At 40.4% G+C, this 25,897-nt stretch overlaps 3 protein-coding genes across 6 annotated transcripts; 2 read left to right on the top strand and 1 right to left on the bottom strand.

Moving 5' to 3' along the window:
• The first annotated feature begins 268 nt into the window (after nucleotides 1-268).
• Nucleotides 269-3,989, top strand: nup43 (nucleoporin 43). Of its 2 annotated transcripts, none has more exons than XM_026318327.2 (8): nucleotides 269-499; nucleotides 971-1,093; nucleotides 1,366-1,443; nucleotides 1,741-1,903; nucleotides 2,045-2,180; nucleotides 2,322-2,473; nucleotides 2,576-2,692; nucleotides 3,510-3,989. In XM_026318327.2, the coding sequence occupies exons 1-8, from the start codon at nucleotides 380-382 to the stop codon at nucleotides 3,722-3,724; spliced, it is 1,104 nt and encodes a 367-aa protein (XP_026174112.1). In that variant the 5' UTR covers nucleotides 269-379; the 3' UTR covers nucleotides 3,725-3,989. The 2 variants fall into 2 exon arrangements, with proteins under 2 accessions (XP_026174112.1, XP_026174111.1); XM_026318326.2 differs by having other exon boundaries at nucleotides 1,738-1,903.
• Nucleotides 3,799-12,958, top strand: lats1 (large tumor suppressor kinase 1). 3 transcript variants are annotated; one of them, XM_026318323.1, is made up of 9 exons: nucleotides 3,799-3,928; nucleotides 4,745-4,901; nucleotides 5,662-6,110; nucleotides 6,832-6,946; nucleotides 7,222-8,651; nucleotides 9,228-9,810; nucleotides 10,335-10,517; nucleotides 10,770-10,876; nucleotides 10,954-12,958. In XM_026318323.1, the coding sequence occupies exons 3-9, from the start codon at nucleotides 5,763-5,765 to the stop codon at nucleotides 11,464-11,466; spliced, it is 3,279 nt and encodes a 1,092-aa protein (XP_026174108.1). In that variant the 5' UTR covers nucleotides 3,799-3,928; nucleotides 4,745-4,901; nucleotides 5,662-5,762; the 3' UTR covers nucleotides 11,467-12,958. The 3 variants fall into 3 exon arrangements, with proteins under 3 accessions (XP_026174108.1, XP_026174109.1, XP_026174107.1); XM_026318324.1 differs by lacking the exon at nucleotides 3,799-3,928 and having other exon boundaries at nucleotides 4,723-4,901; nucleotides 5,665-6,110; XM_026318322.1 differs by lacking the exon at nucleotides 3,799-3,928 and having other exon boundaries at nucleotides 4,723-4,901.
• A 724-nt stretch (nucleotides 12,959-13,682) lies between these two features.
• Nucleotides 13,683-25,436, bottom strand: rab10 (RAB10, member RAS oncogene family). Its single transcript, XM_026318331.1, has 6 exons — nucleotides 24,733-25,436; nucleotides 19,506-19,566; nucleotides 17,409-17,547; nucleotides 16,446-16,535; nucleotides 15,204-15,305; nucleotides 13,683-14,809 (listed from the first exon to the last, which is right to left on the bottom strand). The coding sequence occupies exons 1-6, from the start codon at nucleotides 24,857-24,859 to the stop codon at nucleotides 14,723-14,725; spliced, it is 606 nt and encodes a 201-aa protein (XP_026174116.1). The 5' UTR covers nucleotides 24,860-25,436; the 3' UTR covers nucleotides 13,683-14,722.
• Nucleotides 25,437-25,897: the final 461 nt, after the last annotated feature.

Genomic DNA, 25,897 nt, shown 5'->3' with positions numbered 1-25,897 from the left:
AGCTGTTGTATTGGTGCTGTTGTATTTCTCAATCTTTAGCTGTCCTTTTACATGCACCACAATTTGTTCTGTATTGCAAGGCAGCTTTTTTACAGTGCAATAAGAACCGAGTGTTACATTCTTAACTATTTAGAAATTTGTGTGAGAATTGTTTTGGAATTAAAAAACAACAATTTTTTGTAACCAAGTACTTTTACTATGAATTAAATTGTGACATTTGTACCAAACCAAAGGGGCAGTATCTATTAGCGCATTCCACCCCTACCGGGCCACCGTAGTTACGTACGACGTAACAGGCGCGTACATTTCGGTTTTGCTCATGAGTGCTAACATAATCCCGTTTTTTTAAATTTAATTTAGAGAGATTGTTTGAGTTCTAATGGAGAGTATAAATGCGAAATACGTGTCCCAAAAAATCAGCAAAACAAGATGGCGACCAGTATCTTATTCGTCTTTGCAACAGCCAGAAATCTTTGCGACTGGCTCGTGGGACAACGAGGTTGGCAAGTTGATAGCTAGCTTATATTTAATGATATGTTGAATGAATGGATTTCACCCTAACCTTTATAAAAAGGGTCACAGGCTTATTGTGGTTTGGTAATTGACAGACCTATATTTCTTGTAACTGTCAAAACATATAACAAAACATGTTATAATTTAACGTTAGATCGTAAGATGTCCTTTTGGCATCCATCCGATAACATACGAAACAAATGTATTTCCTACGCCAGTATAAGCAACGTAAAGGTTAACTTATTTACTAGCAGAAATATTGCGTTTCCACCACTGATTTGTGATTAGTAATATTAGGTCGGTCCAGTACTACAACTACTAATCTAAGTTTACCAGACTAACATTAGAGATTGATTTATGGCTGTATTGTGTGAATGTCATGTATGAAACCTACATTACATTAAATAAAACTAGTTCAAATTAGACTTAGTCAGCTCCAGATGTGCGTTTGTTGCAGGACAATAAGATTTCCTTTTGGTCCATTGGGAATCATGAAATCGCTGGTGTGGAAGATGGATTTGAAGGAGACCCTCAGCTATTGTGTGAACACAAACATGATGGAGATGTTTTGGACCTTCAAGTAAGTGTTTTGTGGAAGACCAGTATATCTCATGTTGTACTTAGTTGATATAAAGTGAAATATTATTCCTTATTTCTGCTTTTCATTATGACTGGAAAGGAACATTTTCTAGGAATTCATTAGACTTGGACTTGTGCAAAGAAACAGAGTGGCCAATGTATTTGTTGTACAGAAAAACTTAAATGCACTTTACATTGGTGACGGAGGGATAACAAGATTTTTTTATTGGAAAAAGTGGGCTCATTTCACATCTGTGATGTAATTTATTACAGTTTCTGGACCAAGACAGAATTGTCACAGCGTCTTCAACTGGAGGAGTCACCATCTTCCGCCACCACCAGAACAGTCAGGTAGACATTATACTCAGTGTTTTTACATGGATACATGTGGATGTGTGGACACTTCAGTCATTCAACGTCAGTCAACGTTAATTAGAGAAACAATAAATTTGGATCTCAGCCGCTGATTTATTATTGACCTCACATTGCATCATATGCACAAGGTATATTTCCTATGATTTCCCTTATTTAATGAAGAACCGTAACTAAAACAATAGCTTGGAAATGACTACTGCTGACTAGATGTTTAACATTGTTGTGGTTGTGTAAATCATCACATTTCCCCTTTTTCTCTCTCTTGACTGGAAGACAATATCAGCTTCCCAGCACTGGGAAAGAGCACACCGTTATCCCTGTGACACTGCCCCGTGTACTGGAGTTGTGTGCAGCAGTCCTGAGATTGTTACAGTTGGTGAAGATGGAAGGATCGTCGTCTTCAGAGCCGACAAGGAAGGAGTAATTCGAGTTATAGGCAAGATTAAGTAGCTTTCATCCAACATGACACATTAAAATGCAAACAGAATTAGAACTATTACATAGCATTTTGAATCATGTGGAACAAGTTGTTATGATGTGACTAACATGTTTTATTGGGCTGTTTAATCATTGCTAGAGAATGCAGACAGCAGCACTATTCATAGTGTGACTTACCTGAGGACAACAGAGATTTTGACGGTCAATTCTATTGGCCAGCTCAAGCTGTGGGATTTCAGGCAACAGGGCAACTCACCATCCCAGATTCTGTCACTGTAAGATTTTTTTTTTTTTTTAAAGTTACATTTATAAATGTTTTTTTTTTTTTTTTTTTTTTTTGTTCTAGTCTTTTTTGTGTGTGTTTTATGTGGGTTAGTTAGATTCTAAGTAATTCTGATAGGTTGTTTTCTTCCCAGGTCAGGGGATAGAGTTCCTCTACACTGTGTGGACAGACATCCCAACCAGCAGCACATTGTGGCCACAGGAGGCCAGGATGGCATGCTCTCTGTCTGGGATGTGAGACAAGGCAATACACCCTTTTCACTAATGGAAGCGCACTCTGCTGAAAGTAAGGTTTTATTGTGGGCAGATGATTGAATTGACCAAATTTTCAGTTTACTTTGAAGAGGTTATATGATGAAATGTTTATTTTTCTCTTTGGTTTTCACAGTGTGGGAGGTCCACTTTCACCCAACCAACCCAGACCATCTATTCTCGTGCTCAGAGGACGGCTCGCTGCTGCACTGGGAGACTTCCTCACATTCAGACATGCCCTCCTTCCTACAAGGCAAGTCAAATTATTCTGTCTGCCATTCACTTTAGCCAGCAGGGTGAAAACTATTTTCCAAACAAAAATGGTAAATATGTAATTCCTGCTCTGTAGTGTAAGTATTATAGGGGTAATTGAAAAGGATGCAGGTCTCTTACTGCTTTTATCAAGTGGGCTCATGTCTTCATAGGAGTGTGAATAAAATGGAAGATTGATGGAAAAATGTGCAAAAACAGGCTGCATCTGTGCAGTTAGAGTGATGCAGTCAAAGCTTCACATACCTAATAGCTCCTCAACTTTCATATATACATATTTAGATTATTACAATTTACAAGTTTGGATTACAATACGTAAACCTGTTGTAACATGATTATAATATTTGTGTTTTTGTGATATTTAGAAATATAATGAGATGAAATAAACTATTAATCCCCTAAGGGAAATCAAGTAACTAAGAAAATTTTAGTTGTTGTATTTAAGTATAATTTTTAAGTGCTTGTACTTTCCATTTTAGAATGTCAACAGTGGCCTCTAGCCTTTCAAAACCCTAAGCCATTCAGCAAACCTTTTGTTACTGCAGGAACTTTTGCTTTGGTCTTTAGTCATTAGTCAAAGGATCATATATTTCATGTATTAGTCATCCAGCTGCAGCTGTTATCTTTTGGTTGTCAGAGCAACCACAAAAACACTGACTCAGCTAGCATGATACAGACAGGCAATAGCTAAAAAACTAACATATTCACACGCTAAGGAAGCTATTCATTACCATGATAATAGTACAAAATAAGATTTTTTTATTTTTTAATGATTTAAGATTTTGTTTTTGCATTTGCAGGTGGCAGAAACAGCAGCATGATATCTCGCAGTGCAATGGCCCCAGCGGGAGGGAGTGCTTGGTTCAGCGCAGATGCCAGTAAAGGCCGTGTAGAGACGAGTCACATGCTGCCCAGCCAGACGTTGTCCGTCAACAGTTTGGACATACTTGGACAGTATCTTGTCTGTGGGACTGACGGAGAGGCTATTTTTGTCAACAGACAGGTTCCGGTTTAGAAGATAATGTAGATGATGATTGCAGTCTTAGGGCCAACAAAAGTTTTATTCTCTTCTTTAATCATAAAAGGTGCCACAAATGCGGATTTATTACATTGTCTTTTTTTCACATAGGTTTTGCAGTTTCAGTGATGGATTGTCATGACTGAGAGTGTTTAAAAAAAACTTTTCAAGCAAAGTATTTCAGCTCGACGGCTTTTTTTGGTATGGATGTGATTTATAACTGGTTTGAAATACATAAATAAAAAGCTTTTGTATAAATACATACATTGACTTATTGGTTCATGTGGAAATTCAAGGCTGATCATGACTTTATTTAGCCCATCACTGGGGATCCCATACCAGCACTGCCACTATTTTAGTCCACATAGAGTAAATGTAGTTCTGTTGAAAAGACTATTAAAATCGTCTATAAAACATTAAACTACAGGTGAATAGATGGTTCATAATAATCCCCCATACTAGGATGTCTGTTTTTCCTAAAATTAAAGTTATGTTTTAAAGAAATATATTTGAGTTTACTGCTTTACTGCTACTGTTTACTACTACAGTTTACTGTTTTTGCAGTGGTGTCAAATAACTATGTATATTTGCTTATGTATTACTTAAGAACATATTTTAGATAGTTGTATTTTAATTGTTTCCATTTTAGTGTACTTCCATAACATTTCAGTGGGAAATTTGGTATTTTTTTACTACACTACATGTATCTGCCAGCTATAGTTGCAAGTTGTTTTTTTTTTGTTTTTTTTTTGTGCTTATTTTAAAAGGCTTACAGTTAATAGCCTGTTTAAAAAATTATCTTTTAAGAGTTTGGGGGCTGGTTAATGTAACACCGAGAAGGTCATTGGGCAAAATGGGTTTACTTTGCTATTTGAGGAATTGCAGTTTTACTTAAATGAAAGATCTGGTTACTTTTTGCATCAGGTTTTTGTAACTGAGTTTTATTGTGAAAGCCTCAGTAACCGGAAGCGCATTGCCTGAGTTTTCTAATTTGTCGCTGTTGCACTTGTCATTCAGACATCCAAGGAATTCAACGCGACTAGGAACTAACCAGTTCGGCACAACGAAGACATTTTGAGGAATAATCGTGTCATTGTGGCCAGAAAAGATCGAAGAAAAATCGTTTCTTGTGAAAAATAGTTTTTGTCCAGGAAATTGGCAGCTACAGAGACTGGTAAGTTGTCAAACACGGCTAACGAGGCTAACCGACCTAGCAGGCTAATCCCCAACTGTTGTTTAATTAGCTTGGTAGCAGCTAATGGATGCGTTTGAGACACAGGGCCGCGGAGTCGCTGCTGCGCCTTTTGGTTTTATGCAAAGTACAGTTAAGATAGTTTGTTCGTAGTACGCGTCTTGCCAAGAAGCTGAGATATTTAGGCAAATGTGGCGAACAGCTTCAGCTCTCAGTCTTAGCATACTTTACGTTAAATTAGCAGTCTGTTAGCCTAGATTGCTAACGACGCTAACAAGTGCTCGGTATTTCTTCTGTGAAGGTAAACGTTTCTCTTTGGTGGCAAGTTTCTCTACCGTAAAGCTCCATGCAGTGAGTTTATACTAATCTATAATAGTAAAACAGTGAAATTATTTTTTTCACGTAAAGGCTCTCATTATATTGTTACTCATCTACTTAACGCTAGTGTTAGGTATTATTTTGTAGTTAATTGTTATTATCATTGCTTGTTAATATAATGCCCTTTGTCTGGCTGTTATTACTGTGTTTTATTGTCTTAGTTACTACTTCAGGTGTTTGGTTTGCACTGGTTTGTGTTGACTTTACTGAACAGGCTATTGTATGCCAAAATTTACTTAGGGATTAATCTATTAATCTATCTACCTATTTATTTGTGGCAGCCTGACTGCCAAACTTCCCAGGTAGCATAACATCTACTCTAGATGTATGTGCATCACAAATTAGGTTTCTGTGTATATTTCAGCAGCATGCAGATGTGAAGTCAGGCATCGTAGACCTCTGCTGCAGCCCTGCACTGAGAAACATCCTCTTCATCCCTCTCGTCGTCATCATACATGCTTTTACATGAAGAGAGGGGAGAAACCCGAAGGATACAGACAGATTAGGCCGAAAACGTTCCCTGCCAGCAATTACAGCGGCAACAGCCAGCAAATGCTGCAGGAAATAAGGAACAGCCTGCGCAATCTGTCAAAACCTTCTGACCCGCCTAAAGTGGACATAGGAGGACCTGCAAAAATGCCCCCTGAAGACCCAAGGCAGCAAGGGCGCAGCAGCAACCCTAAAAACCCGTACCATAGGGCATTACAGGAAATACGGATATCGCTGATGCCTTTTGCCAATGAGCCTAAAACTTCAGGCCCTGAAGTGAACAAACAAATGTCACTGGAACCTCCATGTGCTGGGTTTGAAGAGGTGAGATGATTTTATTTTATTTTTTTTTGTCATGGAGACAGGTTGTTTTGAAGAAGTAGAGTTGTGTAGATGAGTGTCATTCCATACATAACTCTAATAGAAAATTATCACGCAGTGCACTTTGTGTAGTGGAGAATTATTTGGAAAATGACAAGCATGAAAAGTGGAATGACGAGCTTGTACACTTAAGAATACCAAAGAGGTTTCTCAGTTTGTATCTAGGAATGAAACTGCATAGTATGTAGTGCAGTACTGATCAATTGCAACAGATTACTGACCTGCAAAATGTTGATTGCTAGGGTAAACCCTTTTGCTAACATTTGCTAACCATCAAATGTAGAGCTGCTACAATTATTTTATTAATTCTTTGACTTATCAAGAGACCATGAATAAGTAACTATTCCTATAATAGATCATTTCCTGCTTCTCTGTTGGGAATATTTTCTGTTTTTTTTTTTATAATTTTTGTAAGCCGAAACTGGATTTTGGAGATTGTATTTGACAAATCACGACACTAGCGTACATCTTCTCACAGTTTAGCCTAAACAATTGACTGATTGGTTGAAAAAAATGTTATTAATTAATGAACACAATCACAGCTTCAGTCCAGTTACATTACTTTTAAAAAATATAAATGCCTGATTAACACTGTATTACAACTTGTTTGCATCATTGTGCTTTGATTGCCTAAACAAGACAACATTCTTCTTTTTCTCTAAAGCCAAAGAAGAATGTGGGCAGGGTTGTAGACTACCCAGGTAAGGTGAGTTACCAGGACCCTTTGAGGGACCAGATGGCAGTTGCCAACTCCAGCGGTACAGGCCTGAAAGCCACAGGTATGTAAACAGTCCACTGGGATTAACTACTGATCCTCCTCTTTCATCTTTTTTTCCAGGCGTGTTTATTATTCCTTGATATTATTTGCAGGATTTGTTTAAAGGAATTACAATACTTGTTGACAAAAGTGTATGAGTCATTGCATTACTTAATGGAAGTAGTTGACTGGAAAATACATTTTTGGATTTCTTACATAATGTCACTAATAGTACATTTAAGGAGGGGCATTCATTGTAGTATGTAACCACTATGGTTGGCGCCTTTGTGTCTGTAGGTGCTTTGCAATCTGCTGTACTGAGGAGGCCCAGCTGGAAAGGTTCTAAAGAGTCTTTGGCTCCTCGACATGGTCCTATGATGGTGGATGGAAAGATATACCGCTCTGACAGCCCTGGACCACCTCCTGCCTTCCCACAGGGTCACACTGCTGCAAACCAGAGGGTCAACCCACCTCTGCCGCCTCGAGTGCGCAGTGTCACACCTCCACCAAACCTCAGTGCAATGCCATCTGCAACATCCTGGGACAGCAACCCATCAACCAAACGCTATTCTGGCAACATGGATTACCTTGTGCCCCGCATCTCTCCAGTACCCCAGGTAGCCTGGTCGGATCATCCAAATCAGCGTGGAATCAGCCCAGTACCCATGGGTCACCAGCCCATCATAATGCAAAGCCCTGGAGGGAATAAGTTCACTTTTCCCTCCGGCTGGTCACAGAATGGTTCCCCACAGCCAGACTATACGGCAGGAGGCAGCAGACAGCCCCCTCCTCCTTACCCAGTCAACCAGAGCAGCCGACACAGTCCAACTGACCAGACGATGCAGGCAGGAGGACCTGCATCTTCACCCTCCTATGTCAATGGTGGAAGTATCTCTCAGTCTTTGATAGTTCCCAACCGGAACAGTCAGCACCTTGACATGTGCAACAGAGGTCCTCCTCAGTCCTGGTCCCAAACCCCTTTGACGCCTAATCAGGCACAGTCTGGCAACAGCAGTAACCAGGATCTGTCCTTATCATGGCAGCATAACATGCCAGTCCGCTCCAACTCCTTCAACAATCCCCAGCTGAACAGCAGACCAGCCCACCCAGCCAGCTCCCAGCCCTCTGCCACTACAGTTACTGCCATCACCCAGGCCCCCATCCTGCAGCCAGTCAAAAGCATGCGTGTCCAGAAACCAGAGTTACACACTGCAGTTGCGCCCACGCACCCTCCATGGATGCAGCAAGCTCCGCCACCTCCAGCTGCACCTGCCTACCCAGAATCCTCAGCTACTGTCTCTCAAATGCCTGTTGTGGTAGAGGTACCAAGCTACCAGGGTCCCCCTCCGCCCTACCCTAAGCACCTCTTTCAGCAGGCAGCTGCACCCTCTCCCCCAGCATACTATCCAGAGGGCAATAAGCTCAACTCAGGCAGGGAGGAGTCTGCTGAGGAAAAAGGCAGCGGTGATGACGCCTCCAGAGACAAGATGACAGAAAGTCCCAAAGGCACGGCAGTGACAGAGAAGGAGAAGAAACAAATCACGACATCTCCTGTTCCCGTGCGTCGTAATAAGAAAGATGAGGAGCGGAGGGGTGAATCTGGAAGAGTTGCATTGTACTCCCCTCAGGCCTTCAAGTTCTTCATGGAGCAACATGTGGAGAACATTTTAAAGAACCATCAGCAGCGGATTCGGAGGAGGAAGCAGCTGGAAAGTGAGATGCAACGGGTGAGAAATCAGTAACATTGGTCTAAGGATTTTCTTAGTAAATTGACTGCAGTTACAGATAAATCTTGAGTTTTTCCAGCCTTTTTCACATATCTATCTTGTCATCACTGTAATCTCTCTTTTTCATGCTATTTGTTTTTCTTAGCTGTTCTTTCTCTTCCTCTCTCTCCTCGCTGTCACTAACAGCTGCTCTAAAAGGTAAAGGTATCTCTACTGTCCTGTGACACAGAATAGTCTGCACACATCAGTTTTTCAAGTAAGCTGTTGCTGAGACATTGTCATTTATGTTTTCCATGTATATATTCTAACAAAAACATGTTGGTCCATGTGGTTTAAGGAAATGCATGCCAGTCCATGACCCCCATGTCACTTACAATGTCATGGCTTGTGTGTTTTTTATTTGACATGATAACAATAGCATGATGGGAAAATGTTTTTGCATTTCACTTTAATTGCATCTGTTTTCCTCTGTTGGTTCTCTTAATGCTAACCGGAAATATAGGTGTGTTTATGTGCAACTTTTTTGACATATTTTTGAATCATATTATATCACTTTTGACTCTGTCCTATGTTTAGGTGGGTCTATCTTCAGAAGCCCAGGAGCAGATGCGTATGATGCTCTGTCAGAAAGAGTCCAACTACATCCGGCTAAAGCGGGCCAAGATGGATAAGTCCATGTTCAAACGAATCAAAACCCTTGGCATTGGAGCCTTTGGTGAGGTGTGCTTGGCCAGAAAAGAGGATACAGGAGCATTGTACGCCATGAAGACACTTCGTAAGAAAGATGTGCTACTGAGGAACCAGGTGGCCCATGTCAAGGCTGAGAGGGACATCCTGGCTGAAGCTGACAATGAATGGGTAGTGCGTCTCTACTACTCTTTCCAAGACAAGGACAACCTGTACTTTGTCATGGAGTACATCCCTGGGGGGGACATGATGAGCCTTCTCATTCGGCTCGGCATCTTCAAAGAAGAGCTGGCTAGGTTTTATATCGCGGAGCTCACCTGTGCCCTGGAAAGTGTCCACAAGATGGGCTTCATCCACCGGGACATCAAGCCTGATAACATCCTCATAGACCGAGACGGACATATAAAGCTGACCGACTTTGGCCTTTGCACTGGCTTCCGCTGGACGCATGACTCCAAGTATTACCAGAGTGGTCGGTATCACTGTTTATTAACTGACACTTTAATTCACCCAATAAATACTGTAAATTCTTAAGTAACAACATGTTTTAAATGAGGGGTGTATAGAGAAAGGAAACTAAAACTTGGTCAAGCTGATATTTTTAAAACCTAGTTTAGTCAGTGAACATAAAAAAACCCCCACATCTTAATGAGCTCATTGTTTCATCTACATTAGCTGCACCATCATTAGCACTCTGATGCTCTGAAATCCTACATAAAACAGAAGCACCATGTGCACCACTTCAAATGTGGAGGCCACAATGACAGTTGAGAGTGAGGTATAAATGGGGAGAAAGTGTTGTGTTAAGGAATGTACTAAATCAATAAAGACATTTGTCAAACTATAGACACAATCAGAATTCACATGCGGCAGATATTTTCACATTATTACATGTAGAATATAAAAACGGATTAAATGTAAATGAACACTTCCCAGTTTCATTCAAATGCCTGGCAGCAACAGCTGAATGGTTTGACTTTTATGATCTGTCTCCAGGGGATCACGTAAGGCAGGACAGTATGGACTTCAGTAAGGAGTGGGAAGACCCAGCTAACTGCCGCTGCACAGACCGCCTGAAGCCCCTGGAGAGGAGACAGGCCCGGCAGCACCAGCGTTGTTTGGCTCACTCACTGGTGGGGACTCCCAACTACATAGCACCAGAAGTACTGCTCCGAACAGGTACGGTGGACCAGAGATGGAGTGTGGAGTCCAGGTTGAAGGCAGTGGTCTTGAGATGTTAACCATCATTTGCTTTGATGGCAATGTTAGATTGGTAACTTTTAGTGTGTGGACTGGACAATCATGATTCCTGTTCACATTTTGTCTTTTTATAAGATCTCTGTTTTCTATTTTCTATATTATCATTTATAAAGCCAAGAGATGTTGTTGTAGCAGAATGAGTGACATAAAAATGTCTTTAACCTTCTCCAGGCTACACCCAGCTCTGTGATTGGTGGAGCGTTGGTGTCATCTTGTATGAGATGGTGGTTGGCCAGCCTCCCTTCTTAGCGACCACGCCCCTGGAGACACAGCTCAAGGTAGGGGAGGCACCTGCAGTGAAATGGTAAACATCTGCAGAATTTATTGTTTCTTAATGTCTTTCTTTTGGAACCAGGTTATAAACTGGAAAAGCATGCTGCACATTCCCCCGCCAGCTAAGCTCAGCCCCGAGGCATCAGATCTAATAGTTAAACTGTGCCGAGGCCCTGAGGACCGCCTCGGTAAGAATGGTGCAGATGAAATAAAAGCACATCCTTTCTTCAAAACAATCGACTTCTCGAGCGACTTGAGACAGCAGGTGGCACCGTACATCCCCACCATCGCCCACTCCACAGACACCTCCAACTTCGACCCAGTGGACCCAGAAAAACTTTGGAGCAGCGATGGCGGTGGTGAGGACAACTACAACGACACCCTCAATGGCTGGTTCCGCAACGGCAAACACCCCGAACACGCATTCTACGAGTTCACCTTCCGCCGCTTTTTTGACGACAATGGCCATCCATACAGCTGCCCCAAACCCATCGAGTATGAAGGCTATAATGAGGAGGAGGTGGACTCACAGGGCCCAGGGCAGGGGGCTGCCAGAAGCCCAGCAACACAGGGCCGAGACCTGGTCTACGTGTAGCACTTGAGGCCAGCTCAGCTGCTTGCACATAATGAGTTTATGGAGGGTGTTTGTGTGTGTGAATGGGGTCACAACGGTACAGCAATTAAAGCCTTAAACATAGGAAAATATGTTTTTTAGGAGCAGTCAGAACACTGCAGCACACAGTCACACTTTATTTCCTTTTTACTTTTAGAAACAAAAACAAATTACACTACAAATTAAAGAATAGTTTGACATTTAGGGAAAGATGTAAATAAGATTGATACCACTCTGATGTGTCTACAGCCTCAATATCAATCTTCTCATCTAGCCTTTGCCAGGGAAGGGACTGTGTTTGCCCATATTGTTGAACTGTTTGTTTAATGTGTGAGAGGTACGTATGTGTGTCACGTGCTGCCTGAAAAACCTTCAGAGGAACAAAAAGCTGACAAACATCCAGGTGCTCTTTTACTGCAAAGCCCCTTAAAGTCTTAACTTATTTAAGAAAATTGTAACTGGTGATGCTAGAGTAGTTGCTGTTTGAGTGAGGGAATTCTTATTGTTGGAGCTGCATTTATTGGTGAAAAAAAAAATCGTAATTTATATTTTATCTGTTGCAGTGGGAAGGAGGGTTATTAGAAATTTGCAGGGATAAATTGCATTAATTATTCATTGCTGTGCCTTTTTGATTTTTTTTTTTTTATCTTTCACCAAATACAAAGGGGTTAATAATCAGACTGGCAATTGAAAATAAGTAGCAGTAGCGTGGTTGAACTACAGTAGATTTTTTTTTTTATTATTTTTCTAATTTATACCTAAAATGTATTTATAAATTAAGTTGTACACAGTTGATGTAAATATTTTCGTCTTCCCTATCAGCTGATTCCCCCCCCCCCATTAGGGCAGGCCCTTGTCAGTGTCCACTGCTGCTGCCTTGTCATGTACTTTCTGTCTCTCCCAAAACACTAATTCACAGGACTAGATTTAATGCCTTTTGTAACTTAAGCTTCATTATCATTCAGACTTTTATGCTCGTCTCACAACCAAAGCACTAAATAGGTGGGTTAATCACAAAACCCACGAAATACATTTTCATGGTGAAAACCAACCAGCCTGGGTTTAGGCACCTGATCACTTCAACTTCTAGGACTCTACATTGTGTGCAGGTAGCTGGGAAAGCTTGAAACCCAGTTCCTGCAAAGTAATTTTCTTACTTCTAGTCTGTACTACAACCAGCTGTCTCCTGTTGTTTTTCTGCCTTTGTACTGGGGAAAAAACTGGATTGATGGACTGATAATGCAGAGAATTGCTCTCTGTCACGTATCATGATGATCTTGTAACCCGCTGTACTTTGTTTAGGAAAACAGTCTTTGAATGTAGTTATTATGGCCTTAATGGTAACCACTGGCATTCTGCACTGGTTTTGTGTTTTCATTGTAAGTGAGAGAATTTTATTTTTGTGTACCATGTGCTTTCTGGGAGGTTTGGATACAGGGAAGAGGGTGATAAATAAAGAATGTAAAGAACAAAACATCTTTTACATGCGCACATTATTGGTGTCAGGTAAAAACTGCTGCACAAATTGGAATTCTTTTCACTATGAGTTTTCTCATTTAATCAATTTATGACTATAAATGTCTTAAACATTAGCAGGTAAGTCTACACAGATAAAAGTTGTTTAAATGTAAATCATAAAATGCCTGAAACTTATACAGATATAAATGCAGTTATACCTCAGATTCTGTGTCCATTTACTACTATTTTAGCCACCAGATGGCAGCAGACAAAAGATTAAGCTGTTCTGTGGTAGAGACCTATGATGGGCAACAGACAAGTCCTGCTCTACATCCAGTAATACTACAAAACTGCATATCTGCCTTGATAGGTGGAAGTACGATTTGGTTTGGGTACAGCTGCTGACCAGTGTTGTATAAATGCCCCAAATATAGATAAATTAACAAAATGGTACCTTAAGAGTTGAAAGGAGGCAGTTAATGCAGTACACAAAGTGCAGGAGAGACACCGAGGAGAGGCCCTGAAAGCAACACTGAGCATTCAAGTATTGTGTTCAAGGTTTCTCAAGCTTGGATTTTAAAAATTAACCCAGACTGTCAAATTGCGTTGACCACAGGACCTCACCCTCGGCACACACCTGAGTTTTTAGAACCTTTAATGCATGGCTGGTTGAAAAACGGTTTTTGAAATAAGAGATGAGCTGAGACATCAAAGTACACACATCATTGAGGACAAACAAATTAACTTAAACAAGCTTATTTTTAATGGATCTGCAAAATTGTTTGAATTTCCAAAGAGAACTTCTGTACCTCCCACCCACAGTTACCCAGTGGCAAACATTACACATTACAGAAACGCTTCCAACCCAAAGAAATCTGCATGCAGGAAGAAAAAAAACAAAACAAAAAAAAACAAATAGGGGAAAAAAAGAAATTAACAAAAGTAAATCATACAGATAAAAATAAAATATCAACAAACAGGACATACTGTGTTTATGCCGTTCTCTTGGCTGGAGGAGAAATTCAAACGTTTCTGCTTCAGTTCAGCATCTTAAGAGCCTGAACTGACAGAATATTAAACTGTAATTTCATTGGGTGGATGTGACTCCGCCCACCACACAGCCCCGCCCCTGTCTTCCATATAAGGCACAGGACAAAATTAAACCCCCACGTACAAAATGAGCTAGCCACGCCTCTGTCACTTGGTAACAAATTGTAAATGACCAAATACGGTTAGACAACAGAAACCTCACTAAGTGTACAAAATGTTAATCCTACATTTGTCTTTTTTGTTTGATTTTACTTTAATTCCTCCGACTGAAGGTGAGTTCTGGGGGTGAGGTGGGGGTTGTGGGAGGGTTAGGGGGTGAGGGTGTCCAACCAGGTGAGCTCAGGCAAAGGAATTATTAAAAATATGAGCTTGTCTTTTTACACACTTTTTTAAACAACCTTTAAAACAAATGACAAGAAACGTGACTGGATTTCTCTTTTTATCAGAAATAAAAATGATCATCGGATGGACAGTGGAAGAGTATGATGGGGTGGAAAGTGGAAGGGGGGGGTTAGACAAGTAAAGTGGTTTATTTTTTTTATTTTTTTTTTTTAATTCTGATAAAGAGACGGTGTCAGTGTGCAAGAAAACTCATGAGACATGTTAGAGGGCGAGACAGAGTTAGCGGTTAGAGAGAGACTGATTGTGTGTGTCTGTGTATATATATATATGTGTGTATGTGTGTGTGTGTGTGTATTTGTGTGCGTTAGTGTGAGTGAGAGAGAGGAGTTCAACTGCAGCACTTGCTCTTCCAGCCTGTGACGCCTCCTCCACTGCTGATGTCGACATTTTCACTGTTGGGCTCTTTTACAGGTGTCTGACAAACACAAGACCAACAAATCAATGTCATTAAAAACACAGCAGAAAAGCACAAAGATGTTAACTGCTCCACTGCACTATGCAAAGGTACTAAAGAATATATAAAGGTATATAAAGAAACTTTTTAAATAATCTGTAGATGTTCTAAGTGTAAGATTTAAATGCTAAAGGTTAAATTAGATCCTGTTGATTACATATGTAACACTCATTAGTATTTAGAAACCATTTATGGATCAAATAACTAGATGGTAAACTATACCGCTAAAAGAAAATTAAGTATTTAACTACATTAATGCAAAAACTCAGTCCTGTACAGTCTGACAACAGATATCTATAATTAAAGCTGTCATGTCACCGCTGAAAACTGTTATAAATCACAACAGTCCACACACCTTTCTGAGGATGTCTTCTGCTAACGTGAGGAAAGCCTTCTCGATGTTGATGTTGGCCTTAGCACTTGTCTCAAAAAACCTAATGCCGTGCTCCCTCGCAATCTGTGGAGAAGAAAGAGCAACAAGTTACGACGGTGAGTGGCCCACTCCAAAAATAGTGACGCACCTCCTGTGCAGAACAGAGATCAGGTATCACTGGTGTTACCAACTCCTGCGCGCCATTCTAGTCAGGTATAGGTAGAGGTAGGGGGGTGTATGTGTGTGTGTGTGAGTAAGCAGATCCGTATCTGTGGTTGCTAAATCTGAAGACTGACTAGTCATTGCTAGTTTGCTTTGGTCCTGTGAGCCAGAGTCCCTGCACACCCACACAGCTGTTTTCACTTGTTCTGACTGATCTTTGATTAGGCTGAAGTGGGCTGAGTTATGCCTGAGACAATACCAGGAGAATAAACCTGATATACTAACAGAGTGCATGTACAGGAAGTGCCACCAGTAACTCCAACCTCAGACAAGAAAATGCACAAACATTTCCCATCTGCTGTTAGTGCTAAAACACTAACAAATCAATAATTAGAGGAATAAACCTGAATAGACTAGCAAAGATAAAAAAAAAAAACAAACAAAAAAAAAAAAAAAAACAGAAGTGAGCACTACCTGACAACATGGTACCATCCTGGTATTGAAACAGGGAAATATAGATGCACGTTTTTGTCCCATATGTTCCTTGTTTACCTTAAAGCCAACCAGCCAGAAAAATGTGTCCTGATTATATAACATTTAAGTTACTGTGCAGAACAATCTACACTCACTTAGCAGCTGATTGGCAGCACCGAGCTAAGACTGTAATAGAACAGGTCCTCCTCCATAAAGGTGATAGTTTCTGTTCACAGGTGTTGCTTCGACTGTACATTCCTGTGAAGGATGTGGCACTGTGTTATACTGACAGGTGTTTGTATTTTTTTGTCCAACTTCTTTATATCAGTGTATAATGTTGCACAGTTTAACAGCAGCACAAACAGTCATTGCTGAGTACTGAACACAATTTATGTCAAGTAAAGACAATCAGGAGCTTATTGCAAACAGAGAGCAGTGTTTATGATTTAAGCTATAATTACACAACCCAAACTATTTTCATCAAACCCACAGCCTCATTTTAACTCTATACTTCATGCAGTGTATTAAACAGTGTGGTCGTCTGTAGCTGTAGCCTGCTTATAGCTGCAGTGGAGGCCACCATCTCACCTGCTCCCCCTTGGCTTTTGGTACCACCCTCTTGTCCTCCATGTCACACTTGTTGCCTAGCAACATCCTCTCAACATCCTCATTTGCATGCTGAAAAAAAGAAGAAAGCAGTTTTTTTTTTATTATATTAGCAACATTAGACATACCATAAGCATCTCAGATTTCACTCTCACTAAAGTGGCATATGTTGTTTTCACTTATCAGTATTTGGACTTGATCCCACAAGCCAGTCAATCAATCTATCAACCCACCAACCCTATTGACATACATAAACCAAAACATTTAATGGCCACTAGGGGGCAGACAGATTGGGTGAATATACAATTACCTTACTTTCTAGATCTAGGTAACATGCATCTAAAAATTATTGAACCATCTATCTATCAGGGAAAGGCCAGCATTGATCAGTAGGTTGGTTATAACCAGGGAACTTTCTGGGAAATGACTACTCATTTACAGCGAGGTTTCTGTTCTACCTAAAGCAGAATCAGGTCTGTGAACAATATGAAATAACCAGGGGAAAAACCATCGTGTATTTATTTTCACAGATTCATCGCCCTCTAACGGGGATGAGCTAAGCAGCATGACCAACTGACCATTAGATACAATAATTACAATCATCCCATCAGGCTTATTGGACACTAATGCTGTTTACATTTAGCTACACTTCCTTACATCCATTACATTAAAACACAGATGTCTTAAACCCCTGAATCAATATTTAACACTATATAAACAACAGTAAAATACAACTGTGGACATTCGTGAATAATATACAAATAGAACTCCAAAATAGACATGTAACTTGTTGCTGAGTGGATAATAATTTGTATTAAGATGCATACAGATGTCTGGCTTGTCAGAGGCTCCTGATCCACGTTGGCTGCGTTTCCTTTAAGCATTTGCCAGAACAACAGCATGATAATATGGTCACTGAGTCTGATGGGACTTGGCATGTTTTACCTCATCAATGTTGCGAAGCCATTTGCTGATGTTTTCGAAGCTCTTGGCGTTAGTGATATCATAGACCAGCATGATGCCCATGGCTCCTCTGTAGTAGGAGGTGGTGATGGTGTGAAACCGTTCTTGCCCTGCTGTGTCCCTAAACACACAAATGCACAAGAAATTTGTTTGTATTCACCGGTTTCTTTATCTCAGTCCTAAATCTAAATAATATAAAAGATTCACTCAATCCATCAATTCAACATTTAATCAATACAAACAATTCGAGTCATATTAGCTCCATCTATTTGCATTTTCTCAATTAGGAAAAGCAAGTAGAGATTTAACAATGTCATTATGTGAGTTACAGGCCATTATTACGTACAACAAATGTGTCAATCAGGGCTGCAACTAAAGAATCATTACACTATCCATTAATATAGTCATTATTTTTTCCATTGAAGTTTTATTCTTTGAAATGCCAGCATCTGATGGACTGAACGCACCTGATCCAGGTAAGCAGCAGTGGGCAGGAATTAACTGGAAAACAACCGGGGCAGTGGACCTCAAGGACCAGGATTAACTAACCCTGCCCTACACCATTAGCCCAACCTTACCCAATCTTTACCCTAACACTAACCAAAACCTATAACCTTAACCCTAAAACCAAGTGTTAACCCTTAAATGGGAGTCTGAAACAGTGAGGGACGACCAAAAGCCCCTCACTCCGATAGAATTATCCTTAAAATGGTCCTCACAAAGATATAAGCACACACACACACACACACAAACACTCACACACTAAAATCCACCGCAGGCTAGTCATGTCCCTCACACGTCAGCACTAGCATGCACCTCAACTTGACATTTTCCTACCGGGGGGGGAAACCCTGCCAACATCCATCCATCACTGCTGATACAGGAAAAGAGAAGCAGCCCAGGAGCTCACATAACAAAAATCAAATCTCCACTTACTAAAGGTTTTTATGCCACTATCTTAAAAATCACTAAAAACCTGTGCAAAAGTACAACTTTCCTTAAGCTGTGATCTAGTGAATGGAACCACATCCCTGGGTGGTCAGGAGGAACAGCGAGCTCCTGATATAATGTCTTTGGACAGTAAGGGGAGAAACTGTGAAGTGGACAGAGTGAATTACACACAGCCACACAGGAGGCCTTTATAGACAGGATCAGACCAAATGAAATCAAGTCTCAGATCGTATCAAAGTCGTGACTGAATGGAAACCAAATGTAGTTGCTTTATGCAGATTTTGTTACACATACAGAGAAACCTGCCCATCACACTTTTCCTGTGCCCAATTTGTCTGATGAGACTTGAACTGTTTCAGCGCCACATGCAACCACCACACCTTAGAGTCTACAATAACTTCAGCATGACTCTCATTAGACGTTTTTGTTTCTTTTGTGTACTTTCCCACATAACAGCTTCACACTCTGCTAGATAACAGTGAATGGTTAGCCTCAAATGAAAATGCTACTTGCCTGGTCACCCATCATAAAAATACCTCTATATCAATGACAGTTAAAATAGTGTATTAACATGCACATTGCTCAAACTACTGAGCTGCCTGAGTGTGGAGGTTTGTACTTGACCTTCATAGTGGTAGTCTGACAAAAATCTTAGCTCCAGCTCCATAAACTGGCTTTTCCCCAAAGCTTTCGATTTATGTCATGCATGGTAGAAATGACAAGACATCTGCAAGAATTTTGATTAAAAGTTATTTTTCAAGTAAAACACCAAATATGTATTTTTATGTCTCAAGACAGATTTTAATAAAAAAAATTTAAAAAAAAAAAAAATTTCAGTTGGGGGGGAAAACCAGCTGCCATACACCTGACAACTGACGACCATTTCCCATCCCAACACAGTTTTGGGCTTGAGGAAGATTATGTCCAACAGATGTTTAACTATGATGTAACAAGGCACAAAGAGCAGACATCGAAAAATGAATTGTCAGTGAACTTCTCAGCTCTGCACATTTCCTGCTAGGATCCAAATACATACAGAGCCCTGACATGGGTATACAAACAAACAGACAATAAATAAAATGATAAACATCTCAGAGAATAAATAAATAAAAATAAAAAACAACTCACCAGATCTGTAGTTTGATCTTCTTTCCTTGTAATTCAACAGTTTTAATCTTGAAGTCTATTCCTGTAAAGGCAAACACAGATATCAGTATACACAACATCAATCAGAAATTGTGTGTGGTGCTCTAACAAAAGGAGAGGGATGAATAGATGAGTGGAGGCTTATGAGCCGAGACTTTGGCACCAACTCAAACAGAGAGAGGAAGAGAAACCCAGCCAGAAAAATGGAGACTGCAACAGAGATTAAATTAAAAAAAAAAAAAAGACATTTAGGGGGAAATGGAAAGTGAGTGACAACTGTTTCCAGCTGGGAGACAATAACATGATCTCTTCCTGATTGTGCAGTGTCATACTCAGACCTTGAGCCTATCAGGAGACAGCTGTGGCATCAGCAGCTGGATAACAATGGGTGTACACACACAGAGAGATACTAAGGGAAATCAGGTTAAAGCAAGGAAACTAAGACCACAACAACTTTATTAGAATCTCTGCTTAAACACAGAAACGATGTTTATGAACATGTCAAAGTTCTTTTCTGATGTGGAAGGAGAGCACACAATTTTTCCTGTTTGCATGTTTTTGAATGTTACAAATGAGGAGCTGATTGACAGTGGAAACATATGGAGGCTTATTTTTTTCAGTTTCCACATTTACCAGACTTTTCGCTTAATTATTTTGGATACAAGGAAGGACACGGCTTTATGAGAACTGTTTAAGGTTTCTTTCCTTCAGGTTTTTCTTGGCCACTGAGGATTTACTGTAAAAACCTGAAACAGACAGTTAATTGAAGAGAATGTAGCTACACTGGATAAAAATCTAAGACAAACATTTAGTCAACAAGAAGTTTAATAGCAGAATAACTGTTTACATTTTAAATGTAGGAATTATCGACCATTCTTGTTTTCTGTCACTGTAAAATGAAGGTTTTAGGGTTTTCTCTCAGCTCACTGAACAAAACAAGATCTTAACTTGGGCTTTGGAAAGCTGGTTATGACTGGGTTTGGATATTATTCATGAATTATGCAAACCTTTTGGGTATATATGGTCAGAATCATTTAAAAAAATGAGATCACAATTTCCCAGAGCTTCAAGTGAGATATTCAAATTCCTTGTTTTGTTAAAAAGCCTAAGACATTCAACTTATTGTCATGTAGGACAAAAAAAAAAAAAAAAAAAAAAAAGTTTTCCCACTTGCAAAACTGGAAACAGGAACTTTGCTGCATGATAGAAACTCAATCCACTTATTATTACCAAAATAGGTTCCTGTTTAATCACCTTTTTCGTTAAAGTAAAGTACTACATTTGGTAAAATAAAATAGACGACATAGAACCGTTTTCACTTTTGGACAACAAACGGTGTTTTCCTGTTAAATAACTGAACTGCCACTTCTGCTGTGGTCAGAATTCGTAGGTATATTTAAAAAAGTCAATGAAAGAGCTGTGTGAGCTCTAGGTGGGGCAGGGCCAGATAATAATGAAGGAACTGGCTGCCAAAGTGTGACTCACTGAATTTTGTGCACACCCCAGGGAGAGGGAGGGACAGAAAGACAGATATAAGCTGGACAGAGAAAAAAAAAAAAACATGAGACAGAGAGAACTTGCAGAGAAAACGCAGAAAGGTGGCCTTCAATGATATTTTACAATTGAAGCAAAAGGATGCAGCACCTGCATGAACTACTAAGGGTCAAAGAAGATGAGTTTACTTTACAGCCGTTAATAAAAAGTTAAGCTCTTAAAATCAGGCTCAGCCGTGATGACGTAACATTTGTGTGATCCAAGTGAGAACGAAAAACACTGGAAAGTCGTCAAGAAAATATGTGCATTGTGCAATCACATGGCATTTACAAAAAAAAAAAAATCACTGGGAAAATGGGCACACTTCACCAGAAGAGAATGACACTTGCCAAGGTTGCCGAATGCTGATTGGAAGTCTTAAACAGAAAGGACAGGGTTTATGGCCGGCTACTCTAATCCTCAGAGGAACCGTTCCTTCCACAAGTATGAATTCCACACTAGCTTTTTGTCAGTTTCCATGCAAAATTCATGATGTGTTGTGGAGAGAGATTTCAGACTGCAACATTATGCATATTCAGTAACCATAATATGCATAACCTCTAATGTGGAAGGGGGAAGGACAGAGAGGGACACTCAGAAGACTGGAAATGAGGATGAGTGCCTGATGAGAGGGGAGTTTCCAGTGGGGGTATTTTGAGGAACAGCTGTGCATCTGTGTCTCCTAAGGTATGAGTACTGGAGCAGAGGAAGAACACACTCCTGTTTCACGTGTCCTGGTTCTGATGTTTCTTCCTATAGTTCAGGAGTTTTTGTTTTTTTTTTTTTTCAGACTTTTACCGATCAACTGGTTTTAGCTCTGAATTTGGAAAAACATTGTCATTACTGTGCTGGCGCTGTTGCAAAGTTTTGTTGTTAGTAACATTTTTATGCCATCGCTTTGGCCAAGTCTTTCTTGCAAAAAAGGTTTTCGACTTCAATATGACTTACATGGTAAATCCTTGACACTGATCTAGTAATTAAACAAGTATGCATTTTGTATATGCTGCACTGCAACACACTGTTCATTTCTCTGTACATCAACTAATCACATTGTGTGTATTCAGCAGAGTAACACCAACCATATAAGATAACAGAGCAAATAATATGTCACAACAAGGAAACACATACTTCTGAAAAGAATCTGGCTTTTTCAGAAGTAAAACCAACAGGTCTTCACTTCCCTGACAGGCAGCATATCAGCCGGAAGTCTGGGCAACGTGTAAAAATCAACTTCATAACTACTCCACATATTTACTTGATAACAATAAAGACAACCACGAGTCTGGATTACATGATCTGACATGGACCATACTTTCAACCTTTCACAGCTTATCACATTGCATACTGCTTTGTTTTGAATACAGACAAAGACAAGTGGCAGCTTGTGATAGGGAGACAACTGTGAAGCATTTGAAGGGACAGTCCTTAAAAGGAACATGTGAAAAAATATGAATTGTGATTATTTATGCCTGCATTGTGGTGACCGTCTCATGACTGGCCATAGTTAACTACCACCTTTGCAGACAAACTGAGGTGCGAACACCAAGTGAGCACTTCCTAAAAGAAAGCACAGCAATGATGCTTTGGACAGTTTCAGATCAAGCACTGAAAACCATTCATGCCAATGCAATGTCAGTATGAATAATGTATAAACAAATATAACATTCTGCCTGATGTTTACAAGAGTGCTTTGATAGATTCAACAAAAACAGAGCATGTTAATATTAAATACACTCACTTTGGGATAATCAAGCACATTATTCTCAGTGTGAAACAGAAGGAGTGTATTCTGAGGTTTTGTTTGAGGGAAGTTACACAATATATTGAAAATAACATTTTCTAAACGTAAAGGACAGAAAACGTGCAGTTGCTGCAACTTGATAGTGAAAGCACCACTGCAAGGAACAAAGGTCACTATTGGCCTTTGATAAAGGAGTCATCAGTCTGGACTGCTGCTGCTCTCCTGCATCTCTCCAACATCACACATCTTCCCCTGATCTAGCAGAGACCTGCTATGGTGGCTACATCTCATATGAGGCACATGATCATTAGAATTTGATTTCTAATTTGACAAGGTAGTATAATACAACAGAAATACTACAGGATGACTACAAGACAAAGCAGCGGAGTGATAGTTCAATGCTGTATTGTCTCGGACCACGCTCTGGCTGCGTGTCCTGGAGAAGCTATTAACACTTAGGTTACAAAAAGCTGGGTCTTAAATTAAAGCTCAAACCAGAAATAAACAATATAATGCCTCTGCATTTCGAACAGTGAGCTTCATGTGGTTCAGCAGAGCACATCTAATGTTACATTATTACTCAGCACTGATCTTAAGCAACGGAAGTAAATGGAGCCTTCGCTTGGGCCACACAGGGATTTGACATAGTTTGACACTGGACTCATGCGAACATGGTGTTTGACGCATGCGTCAAGGACAGGGAGGAAAAAAAAGCTGATGATGCCACGATGGACTATGGCTCTCCTTTGAGCCTTCCTGGAAAGTTACTAAGTACTTTTTACTTAGTATTTAAAAGGAAAATAGAGATATCTGTTTCTGCTACTTTATACTTTTGATTACTACTCAAAGGGAAGTATCATATTTTGTACTCTACTACTTTTACTCACCACTATGGTTATGTCACAGATTTTAGACAAAGGTCACATGAGCAGCAACTAATCACTTGATAATTATCAAGTAATCAAATATTCATTTGGTCTATAAATCGTCAACAAGTAGTGAAAAACACACATTCAAGAACTGCTAGATTTGTCTGTGTATGAGTCCAAAGTCATCATCTGTCAAGAAAAGCAGAAACTCAGAAACTCAAAAATGAAAACTCACCGAATGTTTGACACACTTGTTTGAAAGTTGGCTTGAAATCACTTTTCTTTTGACTGACTAACCAACTAATGGTTGCAGCTCTAGAAAACATATTATCTTACCACATATTATAATCCACTGGTTCAGATGAGACTAGGTAACTGTATTTAAAGTAGTTAGAACAGTTCCAGTTTCACCACTATGACATTCAAATACTGTTTACACATGAACATAGCAGTGATTATACTGGAGTAACACACATAAAACATTGTGCATTGAAGCTTTCAGTACATTTGGCTGCTAATATCAGTGTATGTGGGACTAAGAAGGACTTTTACATTGTAGTGCTATTTTTTCCTTATTCTGGTATCAATCCTATTCAACTAACATCCACGGATTTGCTAACATTTTAATGTCATTTATGAAAGTTAAAAATCCATGAAGTTACATACTGAGACAAACTGTCAGGGACAGTTTTTAATGCCCGGCCCTGTACTGCTGTTAGCCCAGTTAGCTCACTAGCCACCGGGTCAACTGAGATGACAGCGATTCCTCTGGAACTTGAACCAGTTGTGTCTGTCATAACCGGAAAACTACACCTAAATAACTTAACGATGTTTTGTTATTACAGCCACAATCGTTAGTAAAAGGGAGCGATTCAGGCTTAGCTAATAGTTAGCTCTTAAGCTGCACAGCTAGCTTTGCAGCTTTCCTGTGCGGGCCTGGAGAACCGATCCATTGCTGACCAAATATGTCCTGCCTACCATTTCCAGCTGCGGGCTAATGTCAGGCGTGTCTCCCAGCTGTCACACCAAATCAGAAACATCTGGAAGAGCCCATGGGTCTTCTTACCTATGGTGGAGATGAAGGTTGTGTTGAAGGCGTCGTCAGAGAAGCGGAACAGCACACACGTCTTCCCCACGCCCGAGTCCCCGATCAGAAGCAGCTTGAACAGCAAGTCGTACGTCTTCTTCGCCATTGAAAAACAGCTTGTGTTCACCCAGGCAGATAGAAAAAATATGAGCTAGCACGCCTGTGTGGAGTCTAAAGCCAGTTCCTCAGCCAACCGGTCCTCTTTACTCTGAACAATCTGGGATTTGTTGGTTAGCTTGGCAAGCTAGTTGGCTAAATATCACCCAAATAACGTTCCCGGAGACGTGTCCGATAAGTTGTGTTTCCCAAGCCCAACTGTTTTCCCCCCTACAGCATGAGAAGTGAAAGCCAAAATAGGATCTCCTCCCGTGTGAATCCTCTTTTCCACTCTTTCTTTTCTCCCACACAGTCGGGACAAAATGGCTCCTCTCTCTCTACCCCGACTCGCTCTTTCTTCAAACTAACGGCGAGCTAATTCAGATTCCTGGCACACCCCGTCATTCCAGAGCCCTAACACAAGCTCGACCGAGAAGACTTTGGAAAAGATCGCAAAGTAAAAGTGCGTCAACTTCACTGTCTGCTCAGTTATTTCGCCTTTTTCCCGGAGAGATTAGACCCGAAATATTGACGACCGCCGTCGCCTTCGAATGGGAGCCTCCACGGCGACACCCTAGCACCACAAACACGCCCTTTCCCCGCCCTTTCTGTCAAAATCTCTTCCTGTGATTGGTCAATTCTGCCGTCATTCTATTAAGTACTCCAATATGATTGGTTATCCTCGCAAACATCGAGCGGTAAAAGGGCGTGACTTGCGGTGACAGGAAGGGCAGATGTTACTGCTTACGATGCTCGGACATCTTGGCTCAAATCTCCTTTTTTCTTCATCGTACGTAATGGACCTATTGATCCAATATGGCGGCCAGTTTCATGCGGATCTCTTCTCAGTCGGGGTGTGTTTCAGTTCTCATGGAAAGCTGGCTTTTGATGCGGTAACTATCCCAGCTGTGAGTTAGAACGAAGTGATGTTACGGGCGTTTCCCAGGTCCTTTGCTTTGTGCATTGTCAGGACATTTATCCTCTAATGCCTTTTACTAACTGTACGCAACTGTATGGACGTACGTGTGCCTGTGTTACTCTTTCCTTC

Source organism: Mastacembelus armatus, chromosome 24, assembly GCF_900324485.2.
Source record: "Mastacembelus armatus chromosome 24, fMasArm1.2, whole genome shotgun sequence".
Taxonomy (NCBI): Eukaryota; Metazoa; Chordata; class Actinopteri; order Synbranchiformes; family Mastacembelidae; genus Mastacembelus; species Mastacembelus armatus.
Note: the sequence above shows the minus strand (reverse complement) of the source record. Positions and strands in the feature narration are given on the sequence as shown.

Excerpts from the sequence above, each read along its gene's own strand:
- nup43 (XM_026318326.2), top strand. The coding sequence starts at position 380 with ATGGAGAGTATAAATGCGAAATACGTGTCCCAAAAAATCAGCAAAACA. Across the intron at positions 2,181-2,321 it reads CCATCCCAGATTCTGTCACT|GTCAGGGGATAGAGTTCCTC; the intron begins GTAAGATTTTTT and ends TTTTCTTCCCAG. Across the intron at positions 2,693-3,509 it reads CATGCCCTCCTTCCTACAAG|GTGGCAGAAACAGCAGCATG; the intron begins GCAAGTCAAATT and ends TTGCATTTGCAG.
- lats1 (XM_026318323.1), top strand. The coding sequence starts at position 5,763 with ATGAAGAGAGGGGAGAAACCCGAAGGATACAGACAGATTAGGCCGAAA. Across the intron at positions 6,947-7,221 it reads TACAGGCCTGAAAGCCACAG|GTGCTTTGCAATCTGCTGTA; the intron begins GTATGTAAACAG and ends TTGTGTCTGTAG. Across the intron at positions 10,877-10,953 it reads CCCTGGAGACACAGCTCAAG|GTTATAAACTGGAAAAGCAT; the intron begins GTAGGGGAGGCA and ends TTTTGGAACCAG.
- rab10 (XM_026318331.1), bottom strand. The coding sequence starts at position 24,859 with ATGGCGAAGAAGACGTACGACTTGCTGTTCAAGCTGCTTCTGATCGGG. Across the intron at positions 17,548-19,505 it reads AAGATCAAACTACAGATCTG|GGACACAGCAGGGCAAGAAC; the intron begins GTGAGTTGTTTT and ends TTGTGTGTTTAG. Across the intron at positions 16,536-17,408 it reads GGCTTCGCAACATTGATGAG|CATGCAAATGAGGATGTTGA; the intron begins GTAAAACATGCC and ends TCTTTTTTTCAG.